Source organism: Frankliniella occidentalis, unplaced genomic scaffold (genome assembly GCF_000697945.3).
Source record: "Frankliniella occidentalis isolate FOCC.00 unplaced genomic scaffold, Focc_3.1 Scaffold226, whole genome shotgun sequence".
Taxonomy (NCBI): Eukaryota; Metazoa; Arthropoda; class Insecta; order Thysanoptera; family Thripidae; genus Frankliniella; species Frankliniella occidentalis.
In genome coordinates this window covers 427,902-452,761 of record NW_026267352.1, presented here as the reverse complement: position 1 = coordinate 452,761, position 24,860 = coordinate 427,902, and the positions used below count along the sequence as shown (strand labels likewise).

General features: G+C 44.2%; 7 protein-coding genes across 13 annotated transcripts in view; 3 read left to right on the top strand and 4 right to left on the bottom strand.

Moving 5' to 3' along the window:
- Nucleotides 1–5,714, top strand: part of LOC113201963 (arginine/serine-rich coiled-coil protein 2) — a 7,291-nt gene extending 1,577 nt beyond the window's left edge. For 2 of the 5 annotated variants that reach the window (XM_052272829.1, XM_052272830.1), the window contains 8 exons: nucleotides 1,547–1,639; nucleotides 2,238–2,309; nucleotides 3,767–4,347; nucleotides 4,435–4,569; nucleotides 4,661–4,797; nucleotides 4,893–5,110; nucleotides 5,200–5,332; nucleotides 5,410–5,714. In XM_052272829.1, coding sequence (XP_052128789.1) covers nucleotides 1,547–1,639; nucleotides 2,238–2,309; nucleotides 3,767–4,347; nucleotides 4,435–4,569; nucleotides 4,661–4,797; nucleotides 4,893–5,110; nucleotides 5,200–5,332; nucleotides 5,410–5,567 — 1,527 coding nt within the window. In that variant the 3' untranslated portion in view covers nucleotides 5,568–5,714. The remainder of the gene's footprint in view (nucleotides 1–1,546; nucleotides 1,640–2,237; nucleotides 2,310–3,766; nucleotides 4,348–4,434; nucleotides 4,570–4,660; nucleotides 4,798–4,892; nucleotides 5,111–5,199; nucleotides 5,333–5,409) is intronic. The other 3 variants (XM_052272832.1, XM_052272833.1, XM_052272831.1) reach the window with 2 other exon arrangements.
- Nucleotides 5,706–7,376, bottom strand: LOC113201966 (coiled-coil domain-containing protein 86). The gene is made up of 4 exons (XM_026415982.2): nucleotides 7,063–7,376; nucleotides 6,474–6,681; nucleotides 6,286–6,395; nucleotides 5,706–5,788 (listed from the first exon to the last, which is right to left on the bottom strand). Exons 1-3 carry the CDS (start codon nucleotides 7,254–7,256, stop codon nucleotides 6,312–6,314), a joined length of 486 nt encoding a protein of 161 aa, XP_026271767.1. The 5' UTR covers nucleotides 7,257–7,376; the 3' UTR covers nucleotides 5,706–5,788; nucleotides 6,286–6,311.
- Nucleotides 7,377–7,479: 103 nt separating this feature from the next.
- On the top strand, nucleotides 7,480–14,991 carry LOC113201961 (calpain-5). The gene is made up of 14 exons (XM_026415975.2): nucleotides 7,480–7,658; nucleotides 7,753–7,933; nucleotides 8,015–8,146; nucleotides 8,221–8,429; nucleotides 8,532–8,721; nucleotides 11,422–11,543; nucleotides 11,651–11,704; nucleotides 11,798–11,962; nucleotides 12,048–12,243; nucleotides 12,361–12,489; nucleotides 12,579–12,784; nucleotides 12,868–12,980; nucleotides 13,066–13,202; nucleotides 13,275–14,991. The coding sequence occupies exons 1-14, from the start codon at nucleotides 7,630–7,632 to the stop codon at nucleotides 13,449–13,451; spliced, it is 2,040 nt and encodes a 679-aa protein (XP_026271760.1). The 5' UTR covers nucleotides 7,480–7,629; the 3' UTR covers nucleotides 13,452–14,991.
- LOC113201962 (uncharacterized) lies at nucleotides 8,793–11,164 on the bottom strand. Of its 2 annotated transcripts, none has more exons than XM_026415978.2 (5): nucleotides 11,043–11,164; nucleotides 10,718–10,974; nucleotides 10,461–10,637; nucleotides 10,173–10,372; nucleotides 8,793–10,060 (listed from the first exon to the last, which is right to left on the bottom strand). In XM_026415978.2, exons 2-5 carry the CDS (start codon nucleotides 10,921–10,923, stop codon nucleotides 8,841–8,843), a joined length of 1,803 nt encoding a protein of 600 aa, XP_026271763.2. In that variant the 5' UTR covers nucleotides 10,924–10,974; nucleotides 11,043–11,164; the 3' UTR covers nucleotides 8,793–8,840. The 2 variants fall into 2 exon arrangements, with proteins under 2 accessions (XP_026271763.2, XP_026271762.2); XM_026415977.2 differs by having other exon boundaries at nucleotides 10,718–10,977; nucleotides 11,043–11,156.
- On the bottom strand, nucleotides 14,817–18,263 carry LOC113201960 (conserved oligomeric Golgi complex subunit 4). The gene is made up of 12 exons (XM_026415974.2): nucleotides 18,045–18,263; nucleotides 17,770–17,967; nucleotides 17,514–17,691; nucleotides 17,227–17,423; nucleotides 16,999–17,155; nucleotides 16,626–16,918; nucleotides 16,294–16,550; nucleotides 15,971–16,193; nucleotides 15,631–15,897; nucleotides 15,365–15,550; nucleotides 15,060–15,280; nucleotides 14,817–14,967 (listed from the first exon to the last, which is right to left on the bottom strand). Exons 1-12 carry the CDS (start codon nucleotides 18,126–18,128, stop codon nucleotides 14,925–14,927), a joined length of 2,304 nt encoding a protein of 767 aa, XP_026271759.1. The 5' UTR covers nucleotides 18,129–18,263; the 3' UTR covers nucleotides 14,817–14,924.
- Nucleotides 18,264–18,299: 36 nt separating this feature from the next.
- Nucleotides 18,300–20,994, top strand: LOC113201965 (peroxisomal N(1)-acetyl-spermine/spermidine oxidase-like). The gene is made up of 7 exons (XM_026415981.2): nucleotides 18,300–18,571; nucleotides 18,665–18,910; nucleotides 18,979–19,284; nucleotides 19,359–19,587; nucleotides 19,666–19,942; nucleotides 20,013–20,293; nucleotides 20,399–20,994. Exons 1-7 carry the CDS (start codon nucleotides 18,519–18,521, stop codon nucleotides 20,633–20,635), a joined length of 1,629 nt encoding a protein of 542 aa, XP_026271766.1. The 5' UTR covers nucleotides 18,300–18,518; the 3' UTR covers nucleotides 20,636–20,994.
- Nucleotides 20,876–24,860, bottom strand: part of LOC113201967 (fatty acid-binding protein, muscle) — a 21,808-nt gene continuing 17,823 nt past the window's right edge. Inside the window, exons 1-3 of one of the 2 annotated variants that reach the window (XM_026415986.2) lie at nucleotides 23,288–23,504; nucleotides 21,266–21,543; nucleotides 20,876–21,182 (exon numbers count right to left, since the gene is read on the bottom strand). In XM_026415986.2, coding sequence (XP_026271771.1) covers nucleotides 21,129–21,182; nucleotides 21,266–21,543; nucleotides 23,288–23,366 — 411 coding nt within the window. In that variant the 5' untranslated portion in view covers nucleotides 23,367–23,504 and the 3' untranslated portion in view covers nucleotides 20,876–21,128. Of the gene's footprint in view, nucleotides 21,183–21,265; nucleotides 21,544–23,287; nucleotides 23,505–24,860 lie in introns of those variants that run through there. The other variant, XM_026415984.2, reaches the window with a different exon arrangement.

Genomic DNA, 24,860 nt, shown 5'->3' with positions numbered 1-24,860 from the left:
CCCGTCGATTTTGGAGAGATCCTGATTTTGACCGATTTTGCTCGATTTTGGCCGATTTTGGCCGATTTTGCCCGATTTTGCCCGATTCTGGCCGGATTTCGCCAATTTTCTCCAAAATCGGCGGGAAAAAATCGGAAAAAATCAGAAAAATCAAGAAAACATGTAAAAAAAATCAGAAAAAATTGAAACCGTAGCCAGGACCTTGTACAATATTATTGCAAATCCACCGTCAGTGTCTCTTTTCTTTTAGGCGTGCGCTAGCCGAGGTGCTTCAAGCTGTGCATTTATTCCCCGCACGGTGTGCATTTTTTACCCTCAGGGGTGTGCATTTATTAGACGTTTCATTCAAACGCTTCTAGTAAAAAGACGACTTACAACTTGAAAATTCCGATTATACCATTAGATTCGGGGGACTTTCAGCTATAACTTGCACATAGAGTTCGTCGCGAAGAAAGACTTTTAATAAGCTTTTGGTAGAACTTTTTACCTCGCGGTGGGAAAGTTTTGAGAGCTAGATTTTGAGGTCTAACTTACAGGTTATTTTGAACATGACAGGCATTTTCTACTTAAAAACGAATTATTCCTTTGGATAGAAGAAACTATGACGTTTCATTTGGTATATAGATGTTGCCGTCAAACTAGAGGGAAATATTTTAAAATCCAGTGTGCATTTATTACCCACTTGTGAGGTGTGCATTTATTACCCGACCTGACCCTAATCCTAGATTATGTAGTCAGTTGGTATCACGGTTTGGATATATTTAAATTCAATTTACCTTAGCATTATTTAGTCTACTTTTCCTCCTTTTTAAAATTCATTGCTTTCATATGAATAGCCATCAATGCTTTGGCTTTACTGCTAATGATACTGCAGTATACGATGTTGGACTTTCTATAACTGAAATATGACCAAAGAATTGGTTTGTATTGGATTTTTTCAGTAGTTTACTGAGGAAAGCTCACTATCTAAAGAGAAGTTGATCTGAATATTTAATCAGAAAACATGTCCTAATTTTACTTTAAAATGTGAGGCGGATCCAAAATTTGTGTTAGTTTCACTTCAAACAACTTTTGAGACTTGAGTGTGACCTAAAGGATTTCAAGCTAGATCTGCTTTGTGCACTTTTGAACTAATTGCCTTCTCTTTAATTGTCAAAATTTCCCCCTTTAATAACTAAGTTTAGTTTCCAAACTTGACTTCTTGTTTACTTTATTTTTTAAAATGTATTTTCTATTACGCTACTTTGGATGGCTCTAAGCTTTTTAACTCTTACCCAGGCATTCCAATATTTTTTTTCAATTTTTTTTTTGTGTGTGTTCTGTGATTCCAAATTTGTTAAATTTTGCCAGTTAGTATTTATTAGTTTCATCTCTGGAAAGTATTGTGCACTAATCCAAAATCACTGAGATGCATGAACTGGGGAAGAAAGGCACTTCTGCACGCCTGAACCCTCTCCTTTTGTGCATCTGTATTGGCTATGTGACACATATGGGTGGTGGCATCAAGTTCAGTACATTAACAGTATTTTTGCTGCGACTCTGGCAGAATCCACTTAACGGCAGCAAAGCTCCCTCCGTTCAAGCACACTCCCTTGGCTCGCCTGGTGAGGCCCCACCGAACAATGCAATCAATCAGTTGGTACGTATCTGCTAGGTGCTCAAGATATCTCTTTTCTCTATATTTCTGATTCAGTTTTCCTCTCTGGCACAAATCAAGCTACTACTACACACTTAAAGTTAACTGCACCTGGTCGAAGTTTGTGAGAAGCTAAGGTGTGACTTGTGCGCATCACTTTTCATTGTGCTCTGAGTTTCCTTCTCACTAGTGTTCCACCACCATTTACTAGGCTTAAGAACTTTAAGATATAAGCAAGTGTACTTTCTCAAGTTGTCATTCTGTTCAGCCACTAAGTATGCCTCATCATGGCTGCCTCTTCTGTTGCAGTAGTTTGATGGGGGAGAAACTACACTAGTCTTAGCTAATTCTTTAATGAGGAATTTACAAACAGGATGAGCACTGAGCGGTCAGAAAAATTTCTATGTTGTGGAATTGTACTGATATTAGACGCCTTAGTTGTATGAAAGAGAAACCTAAAACCTACCCTCATGGTTCAAGTTTCTATTTCAGTGACAATATTTTTACTTTTTCCCTCTGTATTATTATTACAGTGGTTATTATTGGTCTGAAAGACAAGTTTACTAAACTTCATAATTTTTTATTTTTTTAAACTAACAAGTATACTAGGCGACGAGTGCTGTTTGGGCCTGTTTCTTGGAGGAGATGCCGGGGCTGTCCAACATCTATCCAGGTAAAGATCTGCCTGTTAATTTGGGGTTTAGCTTCTTTTGTTGAGCAATTTTTTAATTTACCAAGAGGTTTTTATTGTTCACCATGGGAAAAAAAGTTTTGCATTCCTAAAAGTATGGTATCTAAGGTCATATTTTTTAATATCTATATGTCTCATAACTTACATAGGAAAAAAAATAATGCAAACTTTTAAAATATATTTTTATCTATCTCCATCAATTTGATTTTTTTCCTGAAAGTACCAAAATTTGATGAAATAAAAACTTGAACCTTTTAATGTTTGAGTGTAGAGGCATCATTATAATACATTACATGTGTCTATATAATCCCTGATAATTTATTGGACTTGTTGAGTTTAAAATACTGAAGTTAACTATTTGGTGTTTTGTTCAGAATGTCTTGAGAAGTTACTTCTTATGAAGTTTAGGGATTTTTTTCTTTGGCAATGTTCCTTGATATGAATTATCCAAATATTAACATAGTCTGTTGAAATACTATCAGTGGTGCGACCACATCCCGTCGAAGTCTTAATTAGTACGAGACTGGAATCAGCATTCGGTGTGAACCAATCCTGGAGCTGTGTTGTTTGCTTGGAACCACCCTTAACCACTGGTGGTGGTGAGTATAGAAGGTGGTGCCAGACTTCTGGCTCAAATCACAAGTAAGTGGTTCCCTTAATGGACTAATTGTCTGGTCCTCATAAGTCAACATAGAGTTTAGCCTCATAAATGTTAACATCCATACCTACATCACACACCACTCACAACTCACATGAACAGATCAAGAAATTTTTCTGGCATGTTCACTGACTTGCTCATAGTTTGAGAAGCTAGATCTGCAGGTACTCTGCCTATTTTTTTTCCATATAAAGAAGACTTTTGTGTCCATTTCTTGATAGTTTCTTCTTTAGTGATTATTTTACTAATAGTGTGTGCCAATCTTGATCAACCACATACCTATGGATTATTGAAAGTGGTCGTTTGGTGTACAAGTGTACTGTGGTAGTATGTGCAACATTATAGCGTAATTTTAGGTTGAGGATACATCATTTTGTATCGGATTTGCCCTTTTGGTTCATTGCATAATTTTGCTGGTAGGTTTTCATAGGCTTAGAAAGTTTTTGTATTTTTTTATCTAAAGCTCTTATTTTCAATAAATTTCCTTAAACTTGACACTTGAACTTCATTAAATTTTAAGTTATACAATAACATTTAAAGAAGGCAAATATCTCCCATCAAGTTGTTCCAATCTTTTTATTACAAGTACTTTTTCTGATTGGTTTGCTGCACCATATTTGTCTTATTAATTTTCATGCATGTGATTGGCATTTGGTGTTTTTAGACATATGTACATCCAAGAAGAGCCCTATTTGTCTTTAAGTGAAATCAAAATTACCCACTCTACCCTCTGTTTTGAAAGTTCTTTGTGTAAAATCCTTTGTGACATTTCTGATTTCAGGAATCTGGTTCAGAGTCAGTCAACAAAGATGATGACGGTCATAACTCACCTCACAAATCGCATCAGTCTAATTCATCCTACTCACCTGCATCTGCTGCTTCATCTAATGATAGTGAGACAGATGAAGAAGAAGAAGAGGGAGAAGGAGGCCGAAGAGGAGAAGAAGAAGAAGAAACCTCAAAACCTGAAGAGACCAAGCCTCAACTCAATCCTATTACAAGTGAAAAGGTTGAAGAAGATAAATGTGACACTGTGATAAAAAAGGATACTGATCAAAACAAGAGAGATTTAGACAGCAGACGTGATCGTGAAAAAGAAAGGGAGAGAGACCGTGACAAGGAAAAGGATAGAGATCGTTTAAGGGAGCGAGATAGGGATCGTGATAGAGGTAGGGACAGAGATGACAGGGAAAGAAGGAAAGATTACAGAAGAGATGACAGACATCGTTCACGTAGTCGTGATCGAAGAGACAGGCACAAAAGTCCTGTAAGGACTGATAAACGACGTGACGAACGTAAAAAGTCTAGAGAGAGGCGTTCTAACAGCAGAGAACATCGACGCAGAGATTCTGACCGCACTAGGTAAGATAGAGAGAAAACAATCTTAAATTGTATCAAATTCTGTTTTCCAAAACACCATTTTAAAAATATTTTCAACTTTTTCATCAGGTACCCGGACGGTAATCGCAAGGATTCTGATCGAAAGCGCCATCGATCACGGTCTCGTAGTGTGGACAGACACAGGCCAAGGAATGAATCTAGAAGCAGTAGTAGTGGTGGGAGTTCCAAGAGTGATGCTCGAAGGTAATTAATAATTAACCTCTTACTCAGTCTCCCAATAAATCTTAATCTTGGTTAGAAACACCTCTCACAATGATGATGATTTTCTTTCTAGGGACATAAAACAGTCTTCAGGCCCAGTCAGAGGAAGCCGCTCACGAAGTAAAAGCATTGAGAGAGACAGAGCTCGAACATCCGTTGCCGACTCAAGAAAATTCTTTTTGGATAAGAAGATTGATAGGAAAATGAATGGTACTATACATTCAACTCCCATCTAAATGTTGAAGTATCACTTCTATTTTCTTTACTTTATTTTTATACTATTGTTTTTATCGTTGTATTTACAGTCTTAGAACGGATGGGTATAGAGCTCAAAGCTGAAGCAAAGCCCTTAATTGGCACAGTCACACCACAAATGTTAGTTCAGCGAACCATGGAACAGGAAGTAGCTCAAGTAAGGCAGGCAACAGGTGTTGAATTACCTAGCTACTATAATGCAGCAGCTGTAAATCCTCAAAGACTTGTTGACCAAATCCAAAAGCGGAAATTGTTATGGGGAGGCCGTGTAAGTATTAAACTACCGAAACTGAATGTACTGTAGAAAATAATGTCTGGGAGAAGACAATCCTCTTACCTAAATATTATTTGTTGCAGAAAGACGAAGCCAGCAAAACTGTAGCCCAGCCACAAGCCAATAAATGGCAAGGCGCAACATTTGCTCAAGATCAAGATGGTAAACTTACAGCTAAATTCAATAGGTTAATGGGCATCAAGCAACCAGTTCAAGGTGAGTCTTTATTTTTTGAATGTTAACTTTGACATGGACTGGAAAGACAAGTGGCCTAATAATTCCTTCAAATTTAGCTGCACCAAATCCCACTGCCAAAGAAGGAGGTAGTGAAATAATCAAGAAGCAAGAAGAAATGTTTCACAATATGGAGAGCCAGTATGAGGTAGCAAGACTAGCTACTCACACACATCGAGGATTAGGACTTGGCTTTGGCACTTTTCAACCTCGCTGAGAGCTCATTTTATAAAGATGCGGTGGTAAATTTAAATGTGTAAAATGTGTACCAATAATTTGTTATGATAATCTTTAATTATGTATATATTGTTAATTTGTTCATTCCTAATTAAGGTAGAAATTAAATCATTGAAAATTGTCAGAATATTATTTATTTTTAATTTCTAATATCACAGTCAATTATCTTGTTTGCCGTTAGTGTGCACAGAGGTCAGCATCCTGAAACATTGTAACACATAATTTAACAACTATGGGGTGATGTATTTCCAATTTTCCAGTATTATTAATCTCCATGATTGCCTATCAATCTGATAAGACAAAACATAATATACATAATAGCTGTTGCAAATCTTTTGAGTCTGTAGAAACTTTGACTAGATCCAAAGAACTTGCATCTGAAGTAAAAGTCACCTTTAATGTGCCCCAACTTTACAACTGAAACGCCCATGAACTGGGAGCACAGTGAACAAATCGGGAAATAATATGAAAAGCACCCATACAACGCTCAATCCCACGAGAGAAAGTTAGCTACTATAACATATAGAAATGAAAGGTTAAGAAATGTACTCATAGGTTTGTAGTGATTCTTATTAGATCCAATTGACTTGCATCTATACTAAAATTCACCCATAATTTATCCCAATTTTACAACTGTGACTTTCATCAGCTGAGAGCACAGTGAACAAATTGGGAAATTACTGATGTTGATCACTTACAAAATTCAGGCTGAGAAAGAAAGTTTTTAAACTTTCCCTGAAGTGTCTCTCTTCTCAATTGAACGTAATTGCTTTTTCTTCAACCTCTTCAGTTTGGAAGTGTTCTTAATCTGTAAAATCAACAAAAAAATCATGACAAATCCGATTTGTTAAGGGGTTGTAAATTTCAGATGGAAAGAAACACATACCACTGTGACTATTTCAGACTTTCTTGCATTCTCCTCACGTCGCTTCAGGTTCTCCTGCCGTCTTTCCCTTGTTTCCTGCTTGACACGACTCCGTTCTTCTTTGAGGGTTCTTGAGAGTTGTTTAGCATGTTTTAATTCATGGCGAAGTTTTTCTTTCTGGTCCCAAGTGATGCGTTTCAAACCTCTGGTGGCAACAACGGAAGAAAACCTGAAATAGATTCACACAGGAATTAATATCAAAAACATGGATACATCTTAGCAACAAGCTGTAAGAAGGTATTGACATGTGGGAATGATCCGCATTAGCACATCACTTAACCTTCGTAAATTACTTTTCCCCAAGCGTATAACCGCACAATGCATGGAAAGCAAAGGCAGCAAAAAAATTGGGGATTCTGGACTAGAACATTACAATAATAATTCAAATAGATGTATGAAATTGTTGACATGTGGGAATAGTAATTCACACATCACTTAAATTTCAAAATTCCTCTCCCCCAAGCGTATAACCACACAATGCAAGAGCAGCACAGGTAGCAAAAAAATTGGGGGGTAAAGACTCGGTGACTATAAACAAAAAGAAACTTGCCTTTTCCTATCCTTCTTCCAAAACCTATTGCCCGGTCTCTTCCCACGAACTTCGCTGGTTTTCTGATGGGTTTCTTCGTCCGAGGAATCTGAATCCGAGTCTACCTTTTGCTGTTCCTTGAGTTCTGATTGACTGTCAGATAAGATACTTTGAATGCGAAGTGAAACTGCGTCCTTGTCCGTTTTTTGAGTCATTTTAAACAAGTCCTCAAGAAATACCGAGTTAAATAGGTTCACAAAGGCACAAGTGCACGTGGTGGAGGTGGAGATTGGCAGGCGGATGCAGCGGTGAGAGAGAGGAAAGAAGAAAGAAAGGAAAGTCGGAAATAGAAATAACTTTTCTGAAAAATGTTGTGCGAATAGGTTTCTGTCAATAAGGTATAGGGTCGTCATTTGTTTTGTTTTCTGCTTCTGCCTTCTGCTAGCCATTTTGAGTGCCTAATCGGGCCAAACAAACTGAAACTAGTTTGAGCTTGAAGATTTGAGGGCACAGGAGCAGTAGTGAAATTTAAGAATGATGTAGATTTTTCGTTCGTAATCGAGAGACAGTATATCAAGGTTAAAGCGTATGTCAGCATCTCGGTGCTTTCCTTGCAGGTTTGTTCTTGGGCTATCATTAGTAGAGTGCCTATTTATAGCTTCCTTCCTTGTAGTATTAATGTGGCAACAAACGAGAACGTTTATTCCCTAGGATGCCTTGGTGCAACATGAACGTCGGCCTACGAGATGTACACTTTAAGAATCAGGATATACCTCAGCTTAGATCTGAGCTGCTATTAAGTGGAGAGCTGTTTGAAGATCCTTGTTTTCCTGCAGACCAATCTTCATTGGGCGATGTTGTGGTTGAAAATGTTGTGTGGAAAAGACCAAAAGTAAACATCTATTTCAACCTTTTACTTTCGTATATTGAACATCTACCCTTTGTGTAATGCTTTTTTTCTATGTTCATTTAGGATCTTTGTACCACTCCTCAACTTTTTTCATCTGCACCAACTCAGTCCGGGGTGAAATCTGGGAGCATGAGTAGTCCATGGGTTGTGTCAGCTATATCTGTTCTTGGTGGGATGCGTGAGCTGTTTTACATGGTAAAATAAATTTTGTAACTTAACTGACGATTATCTTCAAAGTAAATTATATTTATCAAATTACCACTCTTTAGGTAATGCCAGACTCACACATGCAAGAATGGAGAGACGATCCGTCCTATGAATATCTTGGGCTATTTTACTTTTGTTTTTGGCACTTTGGAACATGGACCTTTGTCACCATTGACGATAGACTTCCAACAATTGATGGTGAATTGATATTTACCCAATCCACTGACAAAGGGGAATTTTGGATTCCTCTCCTAGAAAAGGCCTATGCTAAGTGAGTGAAATAAAAACAAATAAAACTCAACCAACGTCTAAATTTGAACTGCAAGCAAAGAACTTTGTTGTTTTACGTCTCTTTTCTCTCATATTGTTTTAGATTACATGGTTCCTACCAGAAGCTAGAATATGGTCATGTAACAGATGCACTTGTTGATTTTACTGGAGGAGTTGCTGAAACCTATGACTTAAATATTAATGAAGACGATGTAAATGCACAGCTGAATCATTTAATGGAAACATTATCCCATGAGCTAAGCAGTCATTCCATTATCTGCCTGAAAATCAATGTAAGTTCTCACCAGCCTTCTGTTTTCTCTTTCATCAAACTGCTTGGGAAACAAGAGGAATGGAACTGTGATTGAGATTAATTTACCACAAAAGCCTTTTATTGTAAATTGAGGATCAGTTATGCTTTGCTGTTATCTAGATATTTTGCCTTAGGCTTGAACATGAAAAAATATAGGATGCCATTTAAGGCTGCCGTACCATGACAACCTAAGATAAATGCAAAAGCAAAATCATACCATGTACTTTCCCACTCAGCTCCACAGTACCACAAAATCACTGTAGCCAAATCTTCTAAGAAAACAAGGGCAAAGAAAAATACAAGAAAAATGCGAGGAAATGTATATCTTACCTTCACTTCTATAGGGCATAGAATAAAAATGAAACCCAATAGAATAGCCCAAAAATTTGGACATGGGTTACAGAAAAAAATGTATGCTGTCATGATTGTATAGTGACCGAGCAGTAAGCCAAGAGAAGGCCAAAAGTAGAAATGGGTAAAGGCTGCTATTACAAGAACTCGACCCAAGAGAAAGGCTGACCAAGCATGGAAAACTGTGAAAATGCCCAATGGCTCATCCTCATGTAGTCCTTTGATTCGTGTACTTGGCTTCCGTAGAGGGAGGGCTACTTGGGAAGTGTAGGCTGGCCTATTTTGACTTCTAATTGTATTAATTGAAAGTCTGGGTCTCATGTGGGGGTCTGCCGTTGGTGAAGAGGGTGGTGTGTTTATACGTGGCCAAAAACACAGTTCCTCCAGAGGTGCAGGTTCTATTGTAATCGGAACCAAATAGTGTGAAGTTGTGGCTTGTGGTGGGAAATCAAATGCTGGAGTCGGCAAAAGATCATCTGTTTCTTTCGGTTCTTGTTTGGTTTCTTCCTGGTATCGGTTTTGTTTATCATCATCTCTATATTCTGTGTTTGCTTCCTCTCCAGTTTCTAATTTTTGTTCAGATCTTTGATCCTTGTTTTCCTCTGGATTTGTTCCCTTATCTTCCACTCTTTTTTGGGTGGCGTCTGCAGATTCCAGATTTTCATGCATTTCTTCTTGTTGGTTTGTTTCTTGCTGGAAATTCACATCAGGTGTAGGATTTATAACAAGTGATAATTTTGGCCTGATTGATATTTGTTTTCCTTCTTCATTAGATTTTTCAATTCCCATGAGATGATATGGATCAATTTTTTTAATGCGGACTAAGGATTTTGTGTGACTTTCAGTTCTTTCGGTCTTCCATGGAACAGGACGCCCAACTACTTGCTGGCTTTCAAATCTCTGATATAATGCCACTGTTTTTGACACTGTGATAACAGATGTCACAATACTGATTGCTTGAGTCCAACCTGTTGAATCAGTTTTCACCATCTTACTAAGGAAGTGTAACAAAATTATATTACCGGTACCTTTTCTTCCTCATCGTTGAGAAAGGGCAGCCTTTCTCAAGCCTCATCTTACCAGTTTCATTTGTTGTGACAATCTGCGGACTGAGCAGAATGTAAGCTTGAAGTAGAGCTTGTGGAGCTGCATTAAGAAATGAGTCCAAAAAGAAAAATATTTCTGTGTGGTGACTAGCAGCAGCAATACTCAAAGCTTTTTCCCTTTGAGGATTTTCCTCTGTTAATGCTACTACAGACCAAAATAAGCGTGTCGCAAATCTGCAACAGGAAAAAGCTTACTAGGATTAATCTCAGAGCAATATAAATTCCATGATAAGGTTTGTGGATTGACTGATATTAAAGTTACCTGTGTATGATGCCCACAGGAAATAGGATACATTGCAGAAACTGAATGACTGTCCATATAATCCGATCACAAATTCTATCCAGTTTCGGATTGCTCATCAGAGTTAAGACCAAGCAGACAATTGAGGGGGTGTACACTAGCATTATAGTTCCTCCAGCTAGCAATGGATGTCCATCTCTGTTTTGCACCAGAATTTCAGCACCACCTAGATTTGTCGTATTTAACACCATAATTCAAAAAGATAGAAACCAACTTACCTCAAAAGTTGATATGCTACTGCAATATCTAATGCAAAACTTGACATGAAAATAATGGTAGATATGAAAGCTGGCACCATAAAACCTAGCCACATCTGTTGTGTATTTGTTAGTGGATGCCCAAAAACCTTCAATGGCTTTTTATTCAGTACTGAAGTCTCAATATCATTTTTTCCATTATTGTCTTCGTCCTCCTCTGGTTCCATTGTAAATATGGTCAGTTGTGAACTCTTCAAACTAGCTTTCAATTCCTGCCTCTACTAAACATAATTTACAGTACTTTTTCCTGCATTTTTTGTAACACAACTTTTGTTAATTTACAAACCTTTAAACAAAATTCACATTTGGTTCTTTAAGTTTAATACATTCCTTCTATGCAACCCTGTAGACTAGCAGGAATTCCTGTGGGTGTGGAGTCATAACAGAGAAGAATTACTCTTATCATATCTCTTTCCAACATTTCCTTCTTATCTTGGGGTTAGCAGGGGATAGCCAGGGCTAGTTTTAAGATAAAGGAGGTTGACAGGTTGTGTTGTGGTACAGGTGAAAAGTTTTTCCCTTTGTTATTAATTTTTATTTTGATCTCTTGTCTTGTGAAAACTATTCAGTTTTCCTGTGAAGTTGAAAATTAATATCAAATTAACACAACCATATTAACCTTCTCCCAACAACTAAAAAAAACAACAACAAACATTCTGTTTCAGCAACGACATGTGGATGAGGAGAGTGATAGAAATGAGCTTGGTCTGACTCGGGGTGCAGTGTACCAAGTAAATGGAGCCAAATTTATATCTTTGGGTGAATCTAAACTTCAAAGCATTTTCAGGTAAATAACTTTTTTGGCTTGTTGACTGGAGTTTATTTATTTTGGATCCCTTACCTTGAATCTTTTTGTGAATTCTTACTTTGCTGTTACTTGTTTTTCGATTATAGCAACAGAAACCGTATAGGAATGGTTCGCCTACGTGGCACACCTCCAGAACAACTGTTAGTACCTTATTGTAGCTTGACTTGAAACTAACTGAGACAACAAGTTCCTTCTAGAAATAAATTTGCATGCCTGATAAATTTGTGTTCTAGATTGGGTACAGCTAGTCCAGTGAGTCAGAAAAGCTCTGGCTCATCGTATGCATACTCTGCACCTATGCTAGCTCGCTTACTTTCCCGAAATCCTAAATGGGCGCAAGTAAAGGAGTCAGAGCAACAGCGTATGGGATTAACTTTTGACCACTTTGGTGAATTTTGGTAAGAGATGTGACTGAAAGTATCCGTCAGCATCTAATATGAGTTTATGACACTCTTCCACTCTTCATACCCTCTATTCTTCCAGGATGCCTTTAGATGACATGGTTGCATTCAATGAAGTTATGGTTGTACACTTCTACACAAAGAATGCATATGCTCTCCGAATGCGTTGGAGGGAAGACTCTGTACTAGGACACTGGACTTCTGGAGTAAAGGGTACATCCAGTGATCGTGCTGGAGGATGCCCAGAATTTCAGGAGACAGTTTTAAGGAATCCACAGGTAAAAAATTATTTAGAAGAAAAACAAAAGTTTTAATAAGGAGGGATTGAGCTCTGTTTAAAATAATATTTGTCTTTACCTCTTCTCTATCAATGACTTTCTTTTTAAAAATTTAAGTATGCCTTTGATGTACCGAAACACGAAGAGAATGTTGTCATCCAGCTTCTTCAATGGACAGGTGTAGATAAAACAAAATTGATTACTAACGAACAACTCCCCATTCTCATTGGATTTTGCATAATAAAGGTAGTTTTCCCTGAATTCCCTTACTGATTTTTTTTCTTCAGATATTTTTGGAAATTTCTTACAGTTTTTTAAATAATTAATTTTCTCAGGTTGAGGAAAATAGATGCTATCGCCTTACCCAACAGTGGGAGTTTAACCCTACTGTCGTCACAATTCAACCCTTAAGGAAACGTCAATTATATTACTGTGGTACATTGGCAAGAGGACGTTATATCATCATTCCATTCACATACAAGCCGGGAGAACTCGCTGGTTTTATGCTAAGAACTTTTGCTAAAGCAAACATTAGTTTGAGGTAAGCCTGCTTGCTGCTAAATAATAATGTAAATTGTGACTGTACAAAAACTTTGTTTACCAATTCATTAATTATTTCTCCAGAGAATTGAAACAAAGTGGACCAACACAACACTGGCCAAAATTTCTTTTCAAGTACCCATCCTTGACAACTGTGATTGTTGTTGGAAGCTTAAGTAATTTGGCATTTGGCAAAGGTAGGAGCAGTCTGGAACTGTGCTTTGCCTGTTTATTTTGTTACTCTGTATATTAGCCATTTTTTCTGTCTTTTTTGCTGTGCAGGCTCACACCTCTGGATTCAAGTGAAATGTGAGGGAAAGACTGCAAAAACTTCAAAATCAGAAGATTCCAGCCAGCTTAAATGGAATTCAGCCTTTGTATTTTACAGAGCTAATCCAGACAAAGCAATAAGTGTTCGGGTAAGTTCAGTATTAAAGTTTAAACACTATTCTAATTTGGAAGTTATGCCTTTACAAATTATTCCATTGCAGCTGTACTCTCGTAAGTGGCAATGCTTCCACTCTTTACTTGGTCAGGCTGAACTTCCTGCTGTTGTAAATCGATCACTCAGTCCTCTTGAAGTCACCTTAAGAGACAAGGCAGGTGAGCCTACTTCAACAATTTTAACCCTAAAAGTTCTGACCATTGACAGTATTCTGTGTGCCTAAAAGCTAATCGAAGCTAAAGGCACATACATCTCCACCTGGTGATGATTTCTTAGACTGGATGTAGAAAACATACAAAACTTTTATGAACAATTTATTTGTGTGTGTGTGTGATGTAAATTTCTAGTCAGATGGAGATCAGTGTTTGACTCATAGTGTACTTATTTAAAACTGTGAATTAGAAATGCACAAATGTGTTATTTTTGTCCTTTCCTGTTGGCTCTTTTAAATTACTTTTCTCTTCAGCTGGGCTCTTACATGACAGTATAAAATTTAAAACAATTGAATAAAGGACAAAAAATATAGATCCATCAGGAATTGAACTGATTTTTGCTGATTTTCTGTAAAAAGGAAAGAAAGAAAATATTGATATTTTATACGATGTATTTATTGGGTGCTGGAAGCCCATTTAGTGGTATACATAAGACATTGAAAGATTGTTCAGACAGAAGGAAAGCAAGCAGACTGACAACTTACTTTTCTAAATTCAACAAAATTACTGACTGCAACATCTTTTACTGTTGTGACCTGTGACCCCATGTCTCGTTTTCCCCTTTGTCTGTTCATAGATTGTTTACAAGCCTTCCAATAACAATCTTAAAACACTGACAACTGTCATGCTCTCCATTAATGATTGTTTTTGTTGCGGCGTCTCAGCTTATAAGCTGTTACTATATTGAATCTCTCTTTATTTTATTTTGTGTTTAGTGAGTATGGAAATTTTATCATGTTAATTAAACAACTACTGTATAAATGTCTACCTTTATGTGTCTTCAGGAGCTTATTCAGGCACAAGGCTTATTAATTTTGCTCTCCAGGTATTGCTTTGTGAATATATACAGTTCTTGTGTAATTCACTTAGATCTCTGTACATGTTGACCTTTTACCTCATTGAATTTCTCAGGTGTATTTTTATTATTGTATTTTGATATTATATTTTCTAGTGTTACTATTTTGCACAGTACAGCCGGTTGCATTTACTTCTGTTCTTCCACTTTTTAATTGTCAGTGTTGAGGTTGCATTGCTTGCCAGGTTGTGTAAAGAGGATACTCATCATGATCATGGAATGTGTGCTTCCTCAATGTGTCGGATACTGACATTTTGTCCCTCTGTTCTCATTATTTTAATTTTATGGTTACCATTGTAAGTGAAGAGTGCCTTTCCCTTAGTTTATTTTTCTGTGATATGTTGGAGTACGTTTTGTTCTCTCATTTTGTATGGAAAAGTCTCCACTTACAGTAACATTACGCCTAGAGCTTACTTAACTCTAAAGTAAAGAACCTACTGTGTTATGTTACAACTGCACTCAGCAGTGACAGTATAATACTATCTGCACATGATGGGTAGAGTTTTAAGAAGCTTAAGAATAAATTGTCTTACATTATTTTATTGTTTCTTCAAAAACTTACATAGTATCCAAGCTTTGTCTAGAAAGCCAAACTCCTAATTTAACAACATGAGAAGGAAAATAACTCCTATAGTTTTATTCTTTTGATGTCTTCGCTTCTAAAATCAGTTCTGCAAATAAAGGAAAGAAATGTTTCTTGTTGATCGATTTTACACACTCAACCCATAAATCATCTTAACTATGGATAGGAATCCATACACACCTGAGAGTCATGAAGTGCCGAACTTCAGCAGGGGTCAAGCGCCAAGCTATAGCACCTGGTTCATTGCTCCAGTAATCTGATATTTCAGATGCTCTTTCAAGATTCAGCACAGTAGCAATTTGGGTAAGACGAGCAAATTTATCTCTAATAGACCAAGACGTAGCATTGGTCAGATATCCAACCAAAACTCTCACCTCTTTATCCAAAACTAATCCTCCTAACTGAAATTAGATTCAAATGTATGCAACACAGAAGAACTACATAAGTTTAAGGTACACATTTTTTTTTTTTAACTGTACACTTACCCTGTTGAAGGATGACTTTGCAATAACTTTTTCCATTTGATGGGTGACCTCAGTTGCAAGGATACTAACCAGGGTATCATAATTTGTGGGAGTCAGACTTGATTTGAATGAAGAAAGGAGAGACTCCAAATTTGCTACAAGATTTCGGACGAATGGTTCGTTTGCCTCATAACTGGAGAATTCCTCCTAAAAAGTAGAATAAATTGAATGATGGGGGGTAAAGAATCCTTCCGTATAGTATAACTTATCTAATGAAGAAATCCTACCTCTGTAAGTACATGACTAACATTCAGAAAGGCATCGACCCAGGGACTGACTCTTGGTTTAATAGCACTAGCTGACAGCTGACTCATTCCATATTCAACAAGAGCACGAAGGGAAGCTGTAACTCCACCAAGCCCACTGAGACAGCTCTCTAGCTTAGCCCTATCCCTCTCGGTCATGCCTGGTAAAGCTGCAGCCATTTCATCTCCTAAGCTGAGACGAAGAGTAGCAATGTATTCTGTGCTAACGTCAGCATTATTTAGGTAGGCCTATAGAAGTAAAAAAATGTTAGATGCAAGTATATAAAAGAAAAGTCCATAAAAGACGAATTGATCCCCTCACCAAGAATGTCAGACGAGCTTTTTCTGAATCTGAAGCCTGTAGCCTGCCTTGCTGAATAGAACTCTGCAGGGCATTGTAGGCTTGAGTCAAGTCTAAATACCCTGACATATAACCATGGCGTAGTTGGGCACGTAAGACAGAACAATAGTCAGCCTCTAAAAGACTACATGCATTGTTCAAAACAGCACACACTCCATCCAAACTTGAGCTCGATATAGCTCGCCTGAAACATAAGATTAGAAATAAATCAGAGTTTTCAACATATACCTAAAAAGTAAATAGCTGCTTTAAATAATAATAATAATAATTAATGATTTACAAACCTTATACATTTCCTTACAATAAAGAAAACATCATCTACCATGCTTGAAGTCTGCTGGATTTGTAAGTTTTCTTCGAGTTGGTCAAGAGCAACAGCTTTTCGAACACTCTCTGCCATAAAGTAGTGCTCTAATTGCAGATAGTTCCCAAGTAATGCCTGCATTGAGTGACAGAGTCCTGAGGCACGGAGCATTGTCTCCAACTTATCCATGAGAAGCCCACGAGTTACCTCTGCAGATACTCCAACTTCCACATCATTCTAATAAAACAGATAATAATCCTTGGAAATAACATAAATATGTAACATAAGGGAGCAAAGAGAATCAAATTTTACCTGTACTCTTCGTCTAATAAAACGGACATACATTTCTGCACGAGCATGCATAATTGTTAATTCCCCCAGGAGAAGATCAAGATTTTTGGGATCAGTGCGACTTTGCTGGGATGTTGTAGCACCACTTGTATTAGCGCTACTTGAAGAGCTGTTTGCACTTCGTAGCCAATCTGCTACTTGAGCAAGAGCTGAATCTAACTGTCTATGTTTCCGGAATTCGTTTAAGATGAGTTTACTTTGACGATCACATTCTTCTTGAAGGGCATTTGCAACAGTCAACAACCGGCCTGGGCCTTCAATATAAAAATGATTAGACAAATTGTAAAAAAAGAGAATGCATGATTGATTCTGTCAGTTTGCCATACCCACTTACCATAATAACTTTCAATTAGAGGTTGATGAATTTCAATTATTCTAGCTATTCCTTCAAACAAAAGAGTTAATGTGTCAGCGTAAAGAACGCTGGCTCTTTTGTCAGCAGATCTTGTTTCTAGGGCTGCTCTTAAGTTCTTTTGTGCTGTTTCCTGAAGCTGGAGACAGATTTTTCACAATTTAGTACTTTACTTTCCAGATCGTCTAAATTCTGTTACAATATTCTTACCTTTGAGCACAAGAACACCGAAAATTTATTCAAACCCTGATCTTGTAACCCAAGCAAAGGGAATATTTTAAAGAATCTCTCAACAGATGCAAGGTCATCCGCCCGAACAGCCTCATCAAATCGTGCTGTGACTTCAGTTTGAAGAAGCTCAGCTGCTTTGTGGAGTAAGGAAAAAGAGTTCGTAACCGCCGTACAGTCTAAAAACAATTGAGAAAAATATTTTTTGTAATAAAACTATTTTGCTTTCTGCTTAACAAATCAGTGCTTTCACTCGTAGATGGGTTTACCTTGCTGAACATCATCAGCTGTCTGTCGTAAAAGTGTCTGATCCATGGACAGAAAGCGATGCACATGAGCAGCCCCTTTCTCATAGTCTTCCTCTTGCAAAGCGAGCTTGACTCCCTCACTACATAGTTGAAGGTCTAGAAGATCATGAACTCTTTGCTGACATTCCGAAACACGGCTCTGGAAAGAGATTAACTTAGTATTGTTGGTACAAACATCTGTGTGACGTCTTTCATGACTTCAACGTCAGATATTTACCCGTGCATCGTCCAATTTTCGGACTTTGGCGCTTACGTTCTCAGCTAAGTTCGATGTGTGGGCTATCATTTCTGAGAGATGTTGAGCATCCGACTTCACTATTTGAAGGTTAGGCAGTGCTTTGGTAACGCTTCGGAGTTTTGCTTCCAAATGACACTGTCTCGACAGTAGATTTTCAAGCTGTTTTGTAACATTTTCCTGAAACAGGAGCGATGAGCAACGTTTATGATTGTCAAAGAGGTGAGCAAATTACTTCAGGTGACATGTCTAAGTACCTCTTCGGCTACAATCTTTTCGCAAACTTTCTGAATGCCCCCGCTGTCACCCAGCTCTTGAGGGTTAAGCTTAATGGAAATCATGTTTTCTTTACGATTAGCTCATAATTACGGGACAAATGTTGTGTTCCAGACTGTTCGTTACAGGTGGGTCTTCTGCTACTGTTTATGTTTGAGGATTTGACAGCGCAGCAGACAGAAACAAAAACAAAAACAACAACAACAGCAAGCAGAAGTCGAGGTTCGATTTTCTTCTGCGCGCGAGTGCTCAAGCGCTCAAACACAATCGGAGTAGCATCGATCGCAACTTCTATCTTCTGTCTATCTTCTATCTATCTTCATCATCTACATTCGCGTATGTTTACGTGTTCTTGGCTCGTGGCAACCGATAGTCCAAGAAAAGTTGCCGTTTATGTTGTTTGCAAAAGCCCGGAGATGTTTGACGGCGTTCTTGTTACAAATTAAGTTGCTAAAATGATAATAAGGAAAGCTTGCGGTGGAATCTCGTCATTCTGTCGATTTTTTCGGTAAGCATATTGTGAGATTGAGGTTGGGGGAGTTTGTTTCTTTTTGTTCTTTTTAGTTTTGCACAATATGAACGTGCCTATTCCTTTCTCTAGTACAACGTCCTCTTCGTGGCGCGATGGCAGTGTACCCTCCCTCCCCGCTGGCTGCGGTGACTGCTGCCCGAGCACGCTCGTGGCGCAGGACAAGGAGGCCTGCCTCCTCGACCCGTGCGCCGTGGATCCAGAGCAGCCACAGCCAAGCGTGGTCATCGTGGGCGCGGGGGTGGCCGGCCTCTCGGCCGCGGAGCGCCTGGCTCACTGCGGGATATGCAACATCAGTGTCCTGGAGGCCACGGACAGGTACAGAGCGTGCGGCCGCGGCCACGGTGGCCATGACCTTTCCTGCATCCCGCCGTCGTGACCCACAGGCCCGGGGGCCGGGTGCATTCGTGCTGGCTGGGTGACTCGGTGGTGGAGCTGGGGGCGCAGTGGCTGTACGGCGCCAACCCCAGCAACTCGGTGTACTCTCTCGCGGCCCGCGAGGGCATCCTCTGCTGCCCGGAGGACGCCGATCACGAGCCCCCACTGTTCTGCACCAGCGACGGCCGCACCGTCGACCCGCCGCTGGTCAGGGCGGCACAGCACACCTTCAGCCTGATCGAGGCGCAGGCCAGGGCGCTGTTCGGTCTCAAGATCAGCCGGCGGCAGGGCGCGCTGCTCACCTTCCTGCACAGGTAGCAGACCCGAGTGGCGGGGTCGCCTACTGGTTCGCTGAAGTCGCACAATCGTGACGCACTCCTCCTGCCAGGCGCATGCAGCAGGAGGTGCTACGATACCCGGAGGAGGTCCGCTATGACGTGGCTGCTGTACTGCACGGCCTCGCCAACGGGCTGCGGTGCCACCTGGGAGCTGACCTGAGCGTCGTGAGCGCCGACCACTACGGCAGCGCCGTGCGGGCGGCCGGCGGTGACGCGCGCGTGCCAATGGGTTTCGTCGGCGTCCTCGCCCCGCTACTCAGGGAGCTGCCCGAGTGTTCGGTATGAGGGTCGTGGAAAGGTGTCGACCAAGTCGTTCGTCGACTCTGTCGGCGTTGAACGCCTCAACCTCCTCGACAGGTGCACTACTGCAAGGTGGTGGAGAACATCCAGTGGGGGCCCCGAGTCGCGGGCAGTACCGTGCGCGGCCCTCGCGCCACGGTGCGCACGGCCGACGGTGCCGAGTACCACGCCGACTACGTGATCGTGACGGTGCCGCTGGGCGTGCTGAAGGCGGCCGGCGACACGCTCTTCACGCCGCCGCTTCCCGCCGAGAAGACGGAGGCCATCCGTGGCCTGGGCTTCGGCGCCGTCACCAAGCTGTTCCTCGAGTACTCGCGCCCTTTCTGGCTACCGGGTAAGAGGGAAGCCCGTGCAATGCCGAGGTCCCCCCGCGCCTGCTGACGCCCAGGTCCTGCCCGCTCCAGGCAGCGGGACCAGCTCCCTGCAGCTGGCCTGGTCGCCGGACGAGCTCCAGGGCGGCGACGACTGGACCAAGGGCATCGGGCTCCTGGAGGAGGTGCCGGGCAGCCGGGCCGTGATGTGCGTGTGGGTGGCGGGCGAGGAGGCGCGCTGCGCGGAGCAGGAGTCGGACGACGCGGTGGCCGAGGCCGTGACGCGCACGCTCCGGCGCTTCACCGGCGACCCCTCGCTGCCCTACCCGGACTGCCTGCTGCGCTCGCGCTGGTCCAGCGACCCCTTCTTCCAGGTGAGCGACAGGTCGGCCCGCTCGACGCTCGTGCCGGGTGGGCAGTCTACCCCGCAGGCGTCGTCACGCTGCCGCGAGCCTCGGTTATTCGGTTGTCCTCCGCAGGGTGCCGTCAGCTACCTGGGCGTCGAGTCCAGCGTGGGCCAGCAGTGCGACCTGAGCGCCCCGCTGCCCTCGACGTGCGCAGAGACCCCGCGGCCCACACTGCTCTTCGCGGGGGAAGCCACGTGTCCGGGACACTTCGCCACGGTGCACGGGGCCCGCCTCAGCGGCCTGAGGGAGGCCGAGAGGGTCTTGGCCCTCACCAGGAGGCAGCACCAGCAGCAACAAAGCGTGGGCTGACATACCTGCGACATTGCTTCAGTTTTAGTTTCCACTGCAGTGCGCAATTGTCTCGACGTCCAGTGCTGCCATATGCGCACGGGACGCCGGACTCAGGCGCAAGCTTCTTAGCTAACCGAGTGATGTATGCGTACGCACGACTAGTCGTTGCTTCTATATATTTGTGTTATAGTAATTCAATGGGTTATGTCGGTTATACATAGAATGTCGTGCACTAGGAGTTTTAAAAACAAGGGCATATACATGGAATCGATTTTATTGGTATTTAGTAAACATGATTTAAAATGTGCTGAAACGATTCAATGGAAGCTCGTCGGAGCTTCAATGGCTCAATGTGCGAAATATACAAATATACAAAACATTCAAAATAATTCTTACAGGCATCCACGTAAATCTCCACAAAAACACTTGAAGTATAAAATTTGGGGGATAAATACAAGATTAAAATAAAGTAGGTCCAGTCTCAATTTAGGATGACATGCACAGCGCTGCACTATTCCTGGAGCTTGTAGATGCGGGTGCAGACGATGTTGTCGACCGTCAGGATCTGGAGTAAAATAGTGGAGTGTTAGTTTACAGGTGCTTCAGAGGAGGCAAAACAGCAGCGAGAAAAATCCATGCGACACGTACCATCTTAATCTCGTTGGCGGAGAACTCCCTCACGATCTTGGTGGTCTTGCCGCTGCCCTCCTGGTTCTCGACCAGAGTGTTGTCGCCCTCCAGGGTGATGGTGGCCTTGACCTTGCGGCCGTCGGGGGTCTCCTGGTCGAAGGGCTCACCCAGCTTGAAGCTGATGGTGGAGGTCTTGAAGGACGACGTGCTGGTCAGGGTGTACTTGTCGCCGTCGACGGTGAGGTGCACCACGGGGCTCACGGCGTTGCCGACCTGCCTGGTGACGAAGCTCACACCTGCAACAGCACAAGGGAAGGCATTGATGACTGGGTCAAGCATTGGAGGGCACGTCCCGTCGCGCACCGCGACACCCACGACAAGCCGTAAAGGGCCTCCATCGGCCTGGGGAGGGGCGCAGCCGGGCACGTACCCCGATAGCGAGGAGCCCCAAAACAAGCGGCACTCTGCAGATAAGGCCATTGTCGAGGTCAGGAAAGGCGCTGCTATCGGCGACACAGCCCACCGCAACACCCGACCCGCGCCCCGTACGGGGGTGATACACATGTACTTTGTGAAAGTACAGGGGAGAGCTATCCGAACCAGGCGTAGTGAATTCCTCCCCCAGATAACAGGCAAATGCGAGAGAAAATATTTATCCGAGGACCGAGGCGATAACGAGCTGGACTCCAACATTCCCGGCGCACCCAGAGAGACGGCGGCGCGTCGCTGTCGGGGCAAAGGTGCTAAGAAACTCTTTGCGTTTGGAGGGGCACCCGGTGCGGTGGGTCCACAAAAAACGTGCGCAGTACCCGACCCGCTCCAGAGGGGCTGGCCGCGTCCGAAGGGAGCGCGTCGTGCCGCCTCCGGACGCGGCCCCGCGGGTACACGAGCACCGTCGCGTCATGTTCCACGCAAAGGAAGAGAGAAACCCGACACGGCCGCGGCGGCGGGGATGGCTCGACACGAGCCGCGTCCGAAAAGGCGCACCCAGACCGCGCAGTTCCGCCGTGCCAATCTGACAGAAGGGCGCGGCCGCTCCTATACTCCGAACGCAGCACCGTGGCGCGTCTTTTGCCGACGGTAACACGATGCACAGCCAGCCGAGCCAGCCATGCCGCCAAATGAGCAAAACAAAACGTCCACAACCAAAGGGAAAGGGGGGAGGGGAGGGAAAATCGTAAAAGACAGTCAAAACCGAGTTCAACGGCGCGGAGCGCAGCCGCGCGAACTTGAATGGCAAAGAGCTCTGCATTGCCGCAGCTGCAGGAGCCGGCCGGCGTCCCCCTCCCCTCGCGGCCACACGCCACGCCGCGCCACGCCGCTCCTGCAGCATCACCTGAGCAGGCTCCCCAGGCTCGCGGCCCGCGCGGCCGACGCCCCGAACAAAAAGCCAACCGCTTGAGCCGCCGCGGACCGGGCCTTGTGCCGCAACGCGTCGAGAGGGCAGAGACGGCGCCATGACGGCACAGCCGCGCGGATTATGAAGGAGGTCCAAACTCCGCGGTATAGCCGGCGAGCACATGTGGTGCGAGAGAGCGCGGGGCGGCGGAGCGGAGCACGCATGCCGGCGCCCCACGCGAGGAGGCGGCGCGGCGCCGGTCTTCCAGAACGACCCGTCCACCGGACCACACGAAGGGCACGCGCCTAAGACTTTGACAGAGCGCCGGCGCACCTGCCGCGTTTGACGCCCAAAAGTCTTTTTAACGTCGACGCGGACCTGGCCAGCAATGCCTCCAGCTGATCAACCCCACGGGGAGGGGAGGACAGAAGTGGAGGGGGGGGGGGACGCGCCGCCGCGCCGGCCGGCCCAGCATCGATCCAAAGGGCAAGCCGAAATGATAAGGCTCCATACGGAGCGGCAAGGCACTACTACTGCGAGTGTTGCGAGAGGGGAAGTCGTGGGTATAGGTTTTTAGAGGTGCCGTGAGGAACGCCGGGAACTACATAGACGCTAAAACACACGCCCAGCGAGCCACTGACGCGAGCGTATGCCGGCCCGAGGGGCGCACCCATACCCATAGCACGGCGTCGACGACTCACCCAAGGCCTTCATGTAGTCGTCGAACTTCTCGCTGCTAGACAGCTTGAACTTCTTGTCGGCGAAAGCGGCGAGAGCCATGGCTGAAGGAAGGGGTTGGGTGACGGAAACTGGAGAGAAGAGCGAGAGCAACGACACGAGGTGTGCGGCCGGTGAGAAGTGGTCCGGTCTGCTCGGTGAGACGGGGGCGACGCAACTGGAATGGATTGAGATGGTGGGCCGGCGCGGCGGTGTGCAAGCGGCAAGGGATCAAAGGGGAAAGGGGGGGGGCGACGCCCGAGCGCGCCCCGAACGCCGGCCGAAGGCAGCCGAAGAGAGCGCGCCACCGCCGCAGTCGCCTCCGGTCAAGAGGGCGCCAGGCTACAAACCCCGTCGCGGAGCTGCGGGCGCGGACCCCTGCGTGGGCGTGGCGCGTCGGGGCGGGCGGGGTGACCGCTCCCGATCACTTATCGAGTGCGGGTCCCGCCGGGCCGTCGGGCCTATGTGAGCCGGACCTCGGACTTGAACCTAAGAGAGGTCCAGGTCCCGCAGCAGACGCAGCCCCCCTTGGTCGCCGAGCCCCGCCCTGTGCCGACCCAAGGCAAGGAATGACCGACCGGAATGACTCACGCACACTGACTCACAGACACTGGTGCCCCCAAGTTGGGGGCCCCAACACAAGCAGCACGATCAAGATGACGGAAGGTCTCCTTTTCCTTTTGCTCTGACATCACATACTGCGGTGGACGACTCGACTAGCCCATCCCCCATCAACTGCCCTGCCTAGTTTTCCCCCTTAAGTCGCCTTGCTACCTCGATGACACATCCTGAGTTTGGCTTTGTAAGCAGGCACGCAATCGGGCACAGCAACTCATATCAAAATATATGACCGAGTCGGGGGGGGGGGGGGGGGGGAAAAAAGGGGGGGGGGGGGGGGGGGGGGGGGGGGGGGGGTCGAATCACAGGGGTCGTACGGGCGGGTGACCCCCGCGCCCGCCCGGGAGACAACAGGGCGCGGACGGCTGCGGGTGGATCCTGTCGCTGAGACCGCGAAGGGGTGGAGCTTGCGGCGCGGCACGGCACGCCGCCCCGCCGCCCCCGCCGCCAGACACTCAGATAGCGGACCAGCGGACCCGAGGAGGGTGTCAAAGTCCGCGCGGCCACCACAACCTCCTCCACCTCCTCACCGCTCCCTTCAAGGCAGCCAGGAGGAAAGGCCAATCTGTGCCCTGTATACCCGGGCCCGGGCGGCGGCGCGACACGGCCTGATCGTGGACATCCGTCGCGCCGGCCACATCACGCCACGGCGGCAGACTCCTTGGCGTCCCCCCTCCCCCGCCCCCTCACCGTCGGAGTGATGATAACACGACTGTCTCCTGGGGGCGGGGGCATGACCAGGGGCACATTGGCCAATTATTGGTCACACAAGGGGGCGGTCTAATTGAATGAGCCCCCGTTCTCTGGACTCCCACTTTAAAGAGACGGAGAGAGAGGGGGAGGGGGGATAGAATGGATTGTTTCCACTGGAAGAAAATAAGTCCAAATAGGACTAAAATTTGTAAAATAAATGAAATGATAAAGACGCCTGTTTCAATT

What these genes read in the sequence shown, in the direction of transcription:
- LOC113201966 (XM_026415982.2), bottom strand. Translation starts at nt 7,256, where the DNA reads ATGACTCAAAAAACGGACAAGGACGCAGTTTCACTTCGCATTCAAAGT. An exon ending in TGGAAGAAGGATAGGAAAAG is followed by an intron (nt 6,682 to 7,062) that starts GCAAGTTTCTTT and finishes AATCTATTTCAG; the next exon opens with GTTTTCTTCCGTTGTTGCCA. An exon ending in AGTCTGAAATAGTCACAGTG is followed by an intron (nt 6,396 to 6,473) that starts GTATGTGTTTCT and finishes TTGATTTTACAG; the next exon opens with ATTAAGAACACTTCCAAACT.
- LOC113201962 (XM_026415978.2), bottom strand. Translation starts at nt 10,923, where the DNA reads ATGGAACCAGAGGAGGACGAAGACAATAATGGAAAAAATGATATTGAG. An exon ending in GTAGCATATCAACTTTTGAG is followed by an intron (nt 10,638 to 10,717) that starts GTAAGTTGGTTT and finishes GGTGCAAAACAG; the next exon opens with AGATGGACATCCATTGCTAG. An exon ending in TGTCACAACAAATGAAACTG is followed by an intron (nt 10,061 to 10,172) that starts GTAAGATGAGGC and finishes CTGATTCAACAG; the next exon opens with GTTGGACTCAAGCAATCAGT.
- LOC113201960 (XM_026415974.2), bottom strand. Translation starts at nt 18,128, where the DNA reads ATGATTTCCATTAAGCTTAACCCTCAAGAGCTGGGTGACAGCGGGGGC. An exon ending in GAAAATTGGACGATGCACGG is followed by an intron (nt 17,692 to 17,769) that starts GTAAATATCTGA and finishes ATCTCTTTCCAG; the next exon opens with AGCCGTGTTTCGGAATGTCA. An exon ending in AAGCTCGTCTGACATTCTTG is followed by an intron (nt 15,898 to 15,970) that starts GTGAGGGGATCA and finishes TTACTTCTATAG; the next exon opens with GCCTACCTAAATAATGCTGA.
- LOC113201965 (XM_026415981.2), top strand. Translation starts at nt 18,519, where the DNA reads ATGATAATAAGGAAAGCTTGCGGTGGAATCTCGTCATTCTGTCGATTT. An exon ending in GTCCTGGAGGCCACGGACAG is followed by an intron (nt 18,911 to 18,978) that starts GTACAGAGCGTG and finishes CGTGACCCACAG; the next exon opens with GCCCGGGGGCCGGGTGCATT. An exon ending in GGGAGCTGCCCGAGTGTTCG is followed by an intron (nt 19,588 to 19,665) that starts GTATGAGGGTCG and finishes CCTCCTCGACAG; the next exon opens with GTGCACTACTGCAAGGTGGT.
- LOC113201961 (XM_026415975.2), top strand. Translation starts at nt 7,630, where the DNA reads ATGTCAGCATCTCGGTGCTTTCCTTGCAG. An exon ending in CTAGAAAAGGCCTATGCTAA is followed by an intron (nt 8,430 to 8,531) that starts GTGAGTGAAATA and finishes ATATTGTTTTAG; the next exon opens with ATTACATGGTTCCTACCAGA. An exon ending in CAGTTTTAAGGAATCCACAG is followed by an intron (nt 12,244 to 12,360) that starts GTAAAAAATTAT and finishes TAAAAATTTAAG; the next exon opens with TATGCCTTTGATGTACCGAA.